This window comes from Anguilla anguilla, chromosome 9 (assembly GCF_013347855.1).
Source record: "Anguilla anguilla isolate fAngAng1 chromosome 9, fAngAng1.pri, whole genome shotgun sequence".
Classification (NCBI taxonomy): Eukaryota; Metazoa; Chordata; class Actinopteri; order Anguilliformes; family Anguillidae; genus Anguilla; species Anguilla anguilla.
Window position 1 is genome coordinate 30,428,899 of NC_049209.1, and position 12,834 is coordinate 30,441,732.

At 41.0% G+C, this 12,834-nt stretch overlaps 1 protein-coding gene across 4 annotated transcripts; it reads right to left on the minus strand.

Moving 5' to 3' along the window:
- Window positions 1-685: 685 nt before the first annotated feature.
- On the minus strand, window positions 686-5,003 carry LOC118234997 (CAP-Gly domain-containing linker protein 1-like). Of its 4 annotated transcripts, none has more exons than XM_035431942.1 (11): window positions 4,866-5,003; window positions 4,442-4,463; window positions 4,230-4,333; window positions 3,339-3,820; window positions 3,103-3,211; window positions 2,976-3,013; window positions 2,727-2,824; window positions 2,391-2,425; window positions 2,109-2,188; window positions 1,638-1,776; window positions 686-1,202 (listed from the first exon to the last, which is right to left on the minus strand). In XM_035431942.1, exons 1-11 carry the CDS (start codon window positions 4,896-4,898, stop codon window positions 1,080-1,082), a joined length of 1,263 nt encoding a protein of 420 aa, XP_035287833.1. In that variant the 5' UTR covers window positions 4,899-5,003; the 3' UTR covers window positions 686-1,079. The 4 variants fall into 4 exon arrangements, with proteins under 4 accessions (XP_035287833.1, XP_035287836.1, XP_035287834.1 ...); XM_035431943.1 differs by having other exon boundaries at window positions 689-868; XM_035431945.1 differs by lacking the exon at window positions 2,109-2,188.
- Window positions 5,004-12,834: the final 7,831 nt, after the last annotated feature.

The window sequence follows — 12,834 nt, forward strand, 5'->3', positions numbered from 1 at the left end:
GCATTCCTCAGCATGACTTAAAGGTAATAGCCCACATTTTATTTCAGTATGACACAAAAGCTGGCCTAATGCGTTACAATTATAGCCTACATACATGTAAGCCAAATGAAATTTAAGATGTCTTACAAACTTAGTATGTGGAAGTCAGTACAGAAACACTAAATAGACTTGAAAACCGAAAGAATTAATGAATAAATGAATGCATAAATAAATAAATACAGTCGTCAGTTTTTATTTTATTTAACAACGAGTCATAAGTCATTGCTTTCATTATAGAAGTGACAAGTGGCTTTTAAAATTTAAATTAAAAAAAATATATATCTGAGCCACAGCTGCATTGCAGGAAGGGCTGAATGATTTATTTCATTAGAACATACATAATATGGGAGGATTTTTGGAAAGCTGTTATTGGATGAAGCTAATTTCAACCAATGGGGAGAACTAATAATGCAGGACTGATCAATTTATAATGACATAACTGAGGATGACTGAGGAGAAGCAGCTTATGTGAGCTTGTGTCGGTCATTGGGTACAGAAGTACATTTTTTAAAAGGAGTGAGAGGCTGTGGTTATTGCAGTTATTGCTGTGGGAAATAACCCTAAAAGATGTCAACAAGTCAACAACAGTCTTTTCATCACAGCAGTCTTCAAAACAGAAAATTTATTGAAGTATTTTTTTGACTTTTTTAATCCCATCAGAACATTGGCGCCACCCCATCACTGCAATGTCCAAATCTTGAGGGTACACAGCAGTAAGGGCTGCCCTCCAAAATGTCTGCCGGTAGACTGGCAGCTCAATGAGACAGGGTTTTCCTTATCGACCAGTACCACCTCATTCATTCATAGTGAGCACATGCAACAAGGAATCCTGTGTGAGATAAACAGAAAAGAGAACCAGAAACAGGAAAAGAGGGCAGAAAAACACAACCGGCACAACAGTGCCCCTGTAGGTGGACTTGTGAACAGCAGGCATCATGAAGGGAGGGTTCAGACCAGAAGAAGGAACATCAGCTGTGTTCTGTTCTCTAATTCGGGTCTGAACTCCCCCTTGATGACCCACTGCTGAACTCTTAACCCTTTCAGCGATCACAGTGCTGCTCCCAGGGTCTCGAGCGCTGTCTTGGTCGTCGGTTCCATGCAGCCCAGCCTCTTCTGCCCGAACCCTCCACTCCTCCACTATCATTCTCTCTGCCCCAACCATGCTACCATATGCAGGGAAAGACATGAGTGGGGATGTGTGAAAAGGAGAAAGGGATGAGTATTCTCCCTGGCCTAAAAGCCAAAGAAAACTGATATGCACATGTCTATGACAACAATTCAACTGCTTCTTCAACCACTGGAACAAACTGATATACGTTATTATTAAATCCTCCAATTATGGGTGCAGAAAATGAGCCATTAAAGATGGCTGAGAGTGCACAGTGTTATTACTGCTGTATTAGTGAGTGTTCGGTATTTGCGCTCTGTATCAGTGTTATATGAGTGTTGAGTATTAGTGCTCTTTATCAGTGTTTTATTAGTGAGTGTTCAGTATTAGCTCTCTTTATCAGCGCATTATTAGTAAGTGTTCAGTATTAGCGTGCTGTATCAGTGTTGAGTATCAGAGCTCTGCATTAGCACTGGCTGTGTTTCCTCACCTGCGTCTGGCCGGAGCTCTGGGTGGTCTCCTGCCCCTGGGTGTAAACCCTCCTGGGCCGGTAAGAGCCAAACTCCACCCTGATTCGACCGGGTCTCTCCTCCCGCCTGCAGGCCCCGCCCACCTCCTGAACTGGCTTCCTGCAACCCAGAGAAGGCAGTTATTAAAGGGAGAGAACGCACATCATTCTCACACCCTTATTCCAGCAACTACTCAAAACTCAACTATGTCCTGTATTTCTGCAAAATCAGACACTTTGAATCTTTTTTTCCACCAAAGCATGTGAGTTTGTTTTTTTTACCATTCTCTTCAGTCCCTTCCATTTTACATGGCTTGTCTGGGGTAAAGGTCCTATCTTATTAGAGTTTTGTTCTTGATCATGATTACAGTAACATAAATGTCCTAGATGTTGTGTCTGTCGCCCCCATGTGTGCAATGGCAGTATTTCCACAGCATCATTTTTGATGCTCACTTCTCTTCAGCGATGGTTTGCTGCCTGGAGCCTGCCAGCTCACTTCCTTCCCTCTCAACTCCTGAATCAGTCTCCTCTCCCTGCAGCAGAAAACCCATCACTAAATTTCAACTGTTCATTTGTGTCTAAACTCAACATTGGACAGGGATTCTGTTTGAGAACACGCTGCATAAAATTTGACCCAAGCAAAAATAACTCCTAAGAGGGCCAACCATCATGAAAAGAATGCTGGTATTCGTAACATTCTGTTAATGCTGTACAGTCCAGTGCAATGGTACTTACATGACCATTTGAAGTGGTGTGTACGATGCATTCAACTAGAAGAGACAGGCCAAAAACAGTACTCAGGAGAAAGCAAATAAATTACAACCATCTTAAACTGTCCTCACCCAAAGAGTGCACCCAGATATCCCAGGCCAGAACACAAAATACCTTTCACTGCGTGAGACTAGTCATTACTTAGCCTCAAATGCAGATAAAGGCTTTTTGCTGCTGATATCTTGTTAGCATGTTACATTTTATTGTGCATTTATTTAGCTAGATAGCCATGACAGTGTATGGGCAAAGGTCATGCCCAAGTGTGATGTCTGACTGCAGCCACAATGGACAGGTGCACACCTTTCACAGGACTGGTCTCCTGTGCAGTGGGGAGGCTATGGGAGGAACTGGCGGCTGATCTTTTCAGGTCAGCCAGCTCACTGCTGACCTCTGTGAGCCTGTAAACAGATAAAAGGACAGCATTCAGCCACAAACCACTCTTGTGTGTGAAAATCAGCCAGTCAACATTCTAGCCGATGGCAAACTTTTTGTGGAGCACCTTTGCTGTGGAGATTTTTAATCAGAAGATTGACTGGCTACTGAACTCACTTCTTCCGCAGACTGGCTGCTTCTCGCTGTTCCTCTTTCTGTAACAAACCATTGAGATAAACCATTAGGAACAGTAATTATGTACAAACTGGTAAACGGTAAACTTGACCATGAAGTGACGGCTTACCTGGGCCATGAGCAGGATTTCCTTTTCTTTGACTTCATCCTCCAGGGCAGAGAGCCTCTCCTTCAGTTTGTTGATTTCCAACTGCTGGGCCAATTCCTGAGCGATCTTCCTGCAAGGCAGACAGGTTTTGCAGCTGAAAACAACCACAGAAACTCACCATCCTTCAATATGTCAGTCCTAAAACCTGTAATTTAATTTACAAAACCCACATGTCTCTCAACAGTCATTGTACTTACTCCTGCAGGACGGCCTCTTGGTGCTCAGATGCCACAAAGAAGGCTGCCAGTTTCTCATCCTTCTCGTGGCACAGTTTCAGCAAGGTGGCCTTGTTCTCTTCATTGTCCTGGCAGAGCTTTGTCAGGTCCGCCACCTTCTCCTTCTTCATCTGCAGTGTGAGAGCCATGGCTGCCAGCTGGTCATCCTTCTCCTGGCAAACCTCTGCCATGGCCCTCAGCTTCCGTTCTTTCCTCTTACACTGCTCTGCCATCTCTAACAGCTTCTTCACTGCCAGCTCAGCCAATTCCTCTTCCCTCATCTCCCATCTTTGGGTCATGGCTACCAGCCTCTGCTCTTTTCTCTTACAGATGTCCATATTGGCAGCCAAGTCAGTCCTCAAGTGTTGAATCATGGTCTTGCTCCTCAGTCTCTCTGCTTCCATGGTCTTATGGTTCTCTTCTGCCTGTAGAGCTGATTTCTTTTGCATCTGGTGGAATGATGCCTTTTTCAAACATGGAATAATTTGTTATAAAAATTGTTATAAGATCATTGACATTTAAGCATACAGACATCAATACAAATCACGAGTTTCAATCAATCAATCAAAATGTATTTATATAGCGAATTTCACAAACAATTGTCACAATTAGCTTTACACACAACCCCGGCCTAAACCCCCACAAGAGCAAGTTTGGCATCTATAAATCAGATATCTCAAATTTGGCAACCAGGAACCAATTGGTGCTTCATGGTCTATAGATGACAAATTGGGAGACATCAGAGACCATATCTGTAAACTACACAGCAAAATGTTCTGTGGTCCCAACTGGACTATATGTACTCAGGTTAAATTAACACAACATTTTTTTGTGCATCAACTGGCCAAGCTTGTCAGTTATAAACGAGCTCACCTTCAGCTCCTTGTAATGAAGATTCATTTCAGAAGCAGATTTTTTGGAGGCATTCACCTCATTGTGAAGCTTGAGGATTTTATTGTCAAGCTCTTTCCCAGTCCCTAATGAAACAAACGTTTAATTAAAACAAACCTTATACCTTAAAGAACATTCCAGAAGCATAGAACTCCCATGCAGAACGTAAGTGGTGTCAACTAATATTAACTTACGTTGGTGCTTCCTGGTTTTAAACTGAAAGGGAAAAGACAAGTAGAAAGAAACATAATCAATACAAAAGTGCAATTAACTGCAGATAGAAACGTTAAAACAGACAAATCTACACTCAGTTAAAATAGTCCAGATTAATTTGACTGCGCAATGCACAATTATAAGGAGCAGCTCTCATTTAATGGTACAGTGTGAGGGGCTTCACTTTAGTTTAAAAAAAGGATTAGACTATCTACAAAGTAAAAAAAAGGCATTGATTTAACTTGTGTACAAAATGCAAAATGCAAACCCAAAAATGAAATTCCAAAGGCTTTTTTCATGGATCAAGCAGATGGGATAAGATAATGTAAATAAAGCTAACTGCTCAAATAATGCAATATCATGTTAAATGAATGCGCAATATCATGTCAAGAAAAAGTTACTCACCACAAGCAATGCTACGCAGTTTATGGAAAACATTATCAGTGATCCCAACACCAGCCACTCAGCCTTGTCATACGATGATGGGACCAGATTCCAGCATTCGGGTAGGTTGGGTAGGGTGGGTAGGTTGGGTAGGTTTCCCATGAGCTGCACAAAAGTAAAATAAGTGTTTCTAAGACACCAGCTCCCTGAGGATACAGTGGGTCACTTCAGGCCCCAGTATTAACACACATTTTCCCCACACATCCATAGATAATACATCACACAGGCCATTGTATATTTACGATTTATATGAAGTTATTTGATATTAGAATTATGCCTGTTTTACAGATTCCCGACTCAATGCTAAAGTGTTTTACATGGAATATAAATATAAAAATTATATAATATAAATATAATATAAAACTCGGCAAATGCAAATAAAAAAAAATAAAAAGTTTTACTTACGCTTCCCGCATAGTGTGTTATCCGCTCCTTGATATACAGCAGGATGCTGTCTGACCACATGGGACCATCCGAGTTGTTGGTGACATTGCCTAGCAGGGCACACATTTCTGATATTAAAACATGACAACCGTCGAAAGGATCCCAATGCTTCTCGAATTAGCCTGTTTGATTTGCCTATTCCAATTTTAAACAAGGCAATGCTAATCCTGGAAAACTAGCTACCTGAGTAGGGCTAGCTGACCGATGTGCAGGTTGTCCCAGTCGGTCAATTAGTTAAATTAATACCGAAGTCAGCTGACCATATACCGAACAGTATCCTCTCCATTGTTCAGACTGACGCAACCAAACCACCTAAATTGTCATCGTGTCGCCCTTAGTCTAATCGAAGTAATTAACAAACTTAATACGGTCATGATCGGGGGCGAAAATTAGTTTACTACATGTATACACTAAAATAATGACAATTATTACAATACATAAAACTGCCCCAAGTCATCGGACAATGTCCATGAATTCTTACCTTGATGTTCTACGTTAAAAAACTTGTCAATGTTCAGAACGATCTGAGGCACAAATTGTATGTACGCCAACCAAAGAGTCAAGACAATTCCACTCCAAGTCGCCACCATTACGGCAGACGAAATGGGTGGAATTATCCGAACAAGTTCAACAGAATATCTATCGGTTGTGTCAGGTAAACGCGATGGATCCTGAATGAATAGGAGCAGGCAGAACAAACCTAAATATAAAGAACACTGAGGATTATAGTCCACTGTGACGTATTAAGAGTGAAAATTTATGATGTCATCATTTCACAGAAAGTTCAATGCTGGCCTTGGAATCAATTATTTAATTCAAGTTTAATATGGAATTTAATATCAAATGAGACTAAATTAAATAAATACATATTCAATAAGAAAATAACGAATTAAATAAATAAATTGATAATAAATGAATGAACAATGAAATAAATTCATAATTAAATAAATAAGCAATAAAATAAATGAGGAATTAATTATTTTATATCTCTTATTTATTTAATGAGGTTTACTTTCGAAGGACACTTTGCACATTGGCTTTCTTATTAATTTCATCGCGTATTTATTTCAAGGCGTATTTATTTCTGCTTGCATTTATTTCACTGCGTATTTATTTCACAACGTCTCGGACTGTGCGTAAACATGAAAGTGGCGGGGTCAGCTATGATCGTAGAAGCAGTGCATAAATAGGCCCCACGGTGAGGGGAAACAACCCTTTGCTCACCATATAGTTTGTAACAGTTAGTATTATCAAGATTGTAAAAAATTTTGGTGGTGAGCTGTACAAATAACAAAGCTAAGAACACCTATTTCGGTTTTTATGTCCTCCCGCGCAAAAACGCCAAGCCAACAAGGAGGAAAATGTCCTTAAAAAAAAGAAACGGGGAGAAATGGCTCCTTATTGGGGCCCCTGTCACTGCCAAATCTTTATAAACCTCAAAATATAAAAATGAGCCTTCTGCACAACAAGGCCTATTTTTGGCCTATGAGATGCTGGTTGTGGTAAGAAACTAATCAGACCTAATTACAGTAAAAAAAAAAAAAAAAGGACTCCATTAATCAAATGAAAGGTTTAGAAAGACACATTTGCACGTTGAGGAAATGAACATTTGAACATTTTCCATTCTTTTATGTCATTAAATAAAATTGCTATTGTAGTGTGAGGTCTGATATTTCTCTTTTGAGTGTGCGGTTTGAAAGAAAATCTCTAATAGAGTATTTTACTCTTATGTTCTATGAACTAGTTACTTTATATTACTGAGTGACAAAACACTAAACAAAAGCTGTGAAAACACCTCTAACAATGTTGGTTTAATTGATAACAGTCTAAAACACAACACAAAGCCTATCAGACAAGTGTGTATTTAAGTACAGCAGGTTCCTGGATGTAAATCACTCATGTGGACCGCTCCCTGCTTTTGAACTGTAACTTGGGTCCTGTAACCTCTCATATCAGAAAGTCCCTGTGTGTGTTGCATTCAGTCCCTGTGCGTGTTGTTGTTGCATGTGTATGTACAAGCGCATGTGTGTGCGCATCAGAGATTAAATCTAGTCAAATAGTGTCTAGCAAGATACGCAGTCTGCTTACATCTGCATGCGATGCATCAGAGCCAGCGCCCACTGTCTAACAAAGAAACAGTGCGCAGCTCGCATATATCTGCCATGTTGTTATAGCTGGATATTCACTATTGAAGCCGGGGGGTGGGGGGAGTAATTATTTTATAGGGGAAATGGAGTTCCCAAGGGCCAAAAAAGACAGTGTGACACTCGGGATTGAAACCTGGAAGCTGCTGTTAAGAAACACAGGCCCCTGACCCCTATCCGTTTGTCCGTTCCCACATTCCTCCTGTGGCCATGGAGGCGTGGCTGTGCAATCGGGACCTTGAAAAGGTCAGGCTCAAAGTACGGTGTTTGACGAGAGTGTTTTTTTTTCGCAGAAAGAGGAAGAAGAAACAGCTCCTGGTCCCTGTAAACACATGCATGTCAGCACAGTGAGGATATCTGCATCTCCCGACAGCAGCTGTACTCTGCAGACTAGTCTCCCCAGCCACAGCGCAGTCAAGCCTGCTCTTAGGATCCGTTTCCAGGGTGGTGCTGCATGTAAGATTAATCAGGTAAGTTTTTAGCCCAGACGGCACTATAATGCTCAAGGAGAAATTAACAGGCTTTGTTTCTGAACATCGGCTGAAGATTTTGGTAATGCTTCTGGATCACGTGCATTTTTTTGGCCTCACTCAACCTGTTTTCATCAAGGTTTATATCACCGTATCATTACTCCGATTCTGCAGTCTGTTGAGAGAACATCCTCACGTAAAGCATAAGTAGTATAATATAGTTTTTTTTTTATTATTGAATTATTTTGTCAACTAATTTAGTAATCTAATTTACAGATACCAAATGCTTCATGCTTTCTTCCACTTTATTGGCAATGGCAACTCATTTGGGGATTTGCTTGGTTATGCAGTCCCACTGCTCAAATTAAAGGATGTCTTTTTTGTTTGGTTAAACATTGAACAGGTGCCATCTTTCTTTTTCATAAGCTCACCGTATGAATAACCATGAATCGCCACGAAGCCAGAAGTTATTTATTAGCTGAATGTTATTTCTATCTATCTCTATGATTCTTGCTCCGCAGAGGGAAAAAAAACCTGTTCAATTTCCAGGAGAAATTCACCTCTATTTTTTATATATAACCAGAGGGTGCCGCACAGTGCTAGGTGCAGCAATGTGGAGAAAGTTTCAGTATGTCCACAGAGGTGATTTCCTGGAATTTCAATCATACTGAGCATGTCAAACTGCGTCAAGCTAATGGAGTGTTTATGATCTAACCACATGCCTTCACCCAGGAGTCATGTTGTCCTCCTGGCTTTTTAAGTGTCAAAAGCCAGCCAGAAGACAAACCCGAAATGGACCTATAAACAGCAGTGACGAAATTGGGAATCCAGTCAGATACTTCTGTGAAATTGTCCCATGCCGGGGAACAGAGAGGGGACAGACAACCTGCATGTTTTGATTTATTATCCAGGGTATTTGGCTATAACACCACAGCTTATAGCTATCGAAGATGCATTCCCCCTTGAAATCGGCACTTAATTTCAACATAAAATGTGTAAACAGATTCTGCACAACAAATCACTGTGAAATTTGTCAATCAGCCATTGTTGTGCACTATACAGAAAGAAACAGTCTCATTAACGCCACATGCTGAGGTTCAAAATCAAGTACAAAGTTTGTTTACTATTAAATATAGCAAATGTATATATTTAGGTTTTTCAAATGTAACTAAATCTGCATATTCATTAAGCCTCTCTGTTTTTTATCAGTCAAATGAACATTCAGTTAAATTAGTTCTTTCATGACTATGTCCAGTATCTGGAGTAGTACGTCAATGCACAGTTTAGGTAATTGGGCTTGGAACCATTAGCTGTTGCATTGTACCAGGAAAAATACAAGCTGTTTAATTTCCCCGGATAAGTGTGACTTAAGCTTTATTAACAGCAGAAGTAAAAGTTTACACAGTGTGTTTTTAATCTAGCTGTTCTCAGCCTTTCAAAAAGTCATGTGACCTATGTGAATTTTTTTCCCCAGTCAGATAAATCACAGCATTTGTTTGAGTTTGCTATACCTAATCGGTGATAGTGGTTATTTCTTTCAAACTTCATCCAATTATTTAAATGCAACTACAAGCATACAATATGCAGAATTCCCAAACTCCCCCCCCCCCCAAAAAATAAATAAATAAATAAATAAATAAATAAACAAACCCCCACAGGGAGGAATTATTCTGATAACAAAACAAGCAACATGCTGTGATAATAAGCACCACCCCCACATCCACCCAACTCCCTGCAATTTTGTGCACGGCTTTTTATATATTTGCTGCTCATGTAGCATTGCTCACTCCACTCACACAGTAAAACAGCTTTGCAATGACCAATCAAGTTCTAGATTATTTGTCTGCATTTGTTGTTCCCGAGGGATGGAAAATTTAACTCACCCAATGAAACCAGTAGGACAGGAAATAGCTTAATCATGGTGAGTTTCCAGCAAATTAGATTTTGTTGTTGCAGTACCTGTTAGCTGAACATTAATATGCCAGGCCTTGACATGCCAGTTAAGTTACAGTGTGCCCAGACTGGCCATATATATTCCACAGAAGTTGCGCTGCAAACACAAAAGTCTGTAACAAAGAATAGGGTTGCAGTGTACGCATACAGTAGCTAGAGAACATGTATGTTGTATTAAATTCAGTTCCCCTGATTGAAATAAATACAGGTGAACTACCAATGCCTTGGCAGTTATGCTGCGTTTTATCATTAGTGAATCCTGATTACGACGGGGAGTCTTTGTTTGCAACTTTGTTAGCTTTGTTAGTGAAGTTGGCTACACGTAGCTAGATAGCGCGTTCAGTTCCCGATTGAAATAAATGCAGGTGAATTACCAAGCTAGCCATGTTGCAACTATAAACAGTAACAGCAGTTCCCACAGGGAGGAAGACATCTTGATGGGAGAATAGAATTCAATACAAAAGATCCCCAATGTCAGGCATCTAGCTGCCTAACATGACTAGCTAGCTAAATTACTTACAGGCCTAACAGAAAACAGGCCAACTCAGTTTTCATCCCTTTGGCGAACTTCAGCTGAGGCCACAGAGGAAAAGCAATTCCAAGGTTGACTCTTCTTATTGAACGAGCCCTGTCAGCTTGCCCTTTTGCTTCGCTGTATCTAGGCTTCTTAAAATACATCACTGTAGCAGCTATCAAGCATTTCTGGAATCTGATCCCAAAGCATAGGCTTGGTAGCCAGGCCCATCCCCGCCCTCACAGAAAAGAGTGCAACACCCAGAAATGTCCCAAACACATCTTAGAATACCGAATACAGGTAAAAGTCAAGTAAAAACTAAGTAATGACATGGCCAGTGCATCATAGACATGCCTTAGCATGCTTATTTTATAATATTTTCAAGTTAAAAGATTCTGCAGTCTGTCTTTAATCCTACAGGTCAGAGAGTGAGCTGAAAAGGGCTGGATGCTGCAGGTCATCACAAAACCTTCCTCTAGCGTTTACATTTTGTCATGGTTCTGTGGTTTGTCTGCGTTTCCCTTTTTGGGCCGCCAGATGGCGGCACTTCAGTTTTTAGTTCTGTTCATTTACCCTGTTTAATTGTATTATTGTTTTCAATTATTCAATTATTGTTTTTTGGTTGTCTCGTTTTCCCTTCCCTCTCTGTGGCCTGATTGTGCATTGTGCCCTGCTGTGTCTCGTCAGTGTCTTGACTATTTAAGTGCTTGTCTTCCCTGACTCGGGTGCTGGATCCTTGTGTATGCTTCTGGTTATGTTTCTGCCCTGCGTGTTTCCTCCTGAGAGTAGCTCCCCGTGTGTTTCTGCCCATGTTCCGTTTTTACGTGCTTTTTGGGTTTTTGGATTTTCTTTGTTTCCTGAGTTTTGAAGATTTACTTTGTCTTTTTTAAGAGTTGCCATGCAAGGCCTTTTGTTCCCTTCTTTTGTTCCGGATTGGTTAAGTAAAGTCTTTGTTTCAATTCCGTTTGGAGTTCTGAATTTTTTTTCCCCCTCACTCTGCGTTTGGGTCCTAACCACCCACTTTCGTGACACATTTTCCTCAATGTGCAGGAAGAACTTCCTAGTCTGCTGTCTGGTATTTTTATTTGTGCCACAGCGCTGTGTGGTGATGGCTATTGGAACAGCAGTCGACAGTATTTTTGTAGGCCCTGTAAGTGATGGATTCTATAACTGCCTGTGATATTAGTTTTGTGAGTATCCAAGAACATTGAGAACACGACATTTGACTGTCTGGTATGCACAAGCATTACTCCTGTGTTAGAGAAGAGGCTTTTGATATCGGGGCTGGTTCTAGGTGTAGGCAGCACCCACTGGAGTCCTGGCTGGCTTAAACGGACCCACCTATGGGGCGATCAAGCCAGTTGTGCCCCATCACTACAGACTCATAATCATAAGAGCTACATTATTTTAATCTTAGCATGTAAACATCTTACCAAGGTGAATGTTATGATACAAGGATGCAAGGTGTCACTGCTGGATTGGGATTATAAACAAATTGTTAAAAATTGTAAAAAGTGTTAAAAAGTATTGTGAAGATTCAGGTTTTGGGAAATTGATAGTGGAAGGCTTTCAGTTCTGCAACAGCTGTAGAAGATTGAATTTATCCTCCAGCAATAGTAAAAACAGCAGCTGCACAGCTTATATCAAATCAGTATGGTTTGTTGGATGGCAGTTAAACTTTAAATTTATGAGCCACATATGGGGTAACATTTGAGCGCATGTGTGTTAAGAACAGTCTCGTTTCCTGGCATCCTCTTGGTTACATTGCTCTCACTACACAGCCATCAGACGCTGTTGTGGCTGCTGGGCTGTGATGGATACTTTACAGGGAAATCAGGGAAAGGGCCAGGGCAACAAACAACTCATTGTGTTGAGTCCTTCCTGAACATCACTGCTCCTGGGCTGTCCGGGTTAACAGGCCTGTTCGGCACTCTGATGACATGGAATGCGGAAGGAAGTGTGTGACTTACATAAATAAGCATAATTACCGTTAAGACAGGAGGGAGTGCGACTTGGGGAGGGCGGTGAGGGGGGTGGGGGGTCAGGGTAACTCGCTGTTTTCCTGAGACTGGTTTGATGAAGAACACTTTTTGGGGAAGTAGTAGTATTGGGGAATTTCCCCCTATTCTCATTAGCCGTCATACAAATTCTCCAATTCTCAGTGTTTGTACCCCATGCACATACTGTAAAAGCAATCCCTTTTATAGCATGACTGTGTCTCTTATGTGGGTGTGCTGTCTATTCTCCAGACCAGGGCAATTAGCCTTTCATTTTTAATCAGAGTTTACAGTAATGCATTCTGGGAGGAACCCCTCCCACAGAAACAGAACTCCAGGATTTAAGGTCCTGCTGTTGCTCCTCTCTTTCCTGGCAGGATGGGGCTGCCTTGCCTGACTCACAGTGAC

Bases quoted from the DNA above. Each gene is read 5' to 3' on its own strand.
- LOC118234997 (XM_035431942.1), bottom strand. From the start codon at position 4,898: ATGTTTTCCATAAACTGCGTAGCATTGCTTGTG. The intron at 4,334-4,441 runs GTAAGTTAATAT...TTGTTTCATTAG, and splicing joins TAAAACCAGGAAGCACCAAC to GGACTGGGAAAGAGCTTGAC. The intron at 2,825-2,975 runs GTGAGTTCAGTA...ATCTGTTTACAG, and splicing joins GCAGCCAGTCTGCGGAAGAA to GCTCACAGAGGTCAGCAGTG.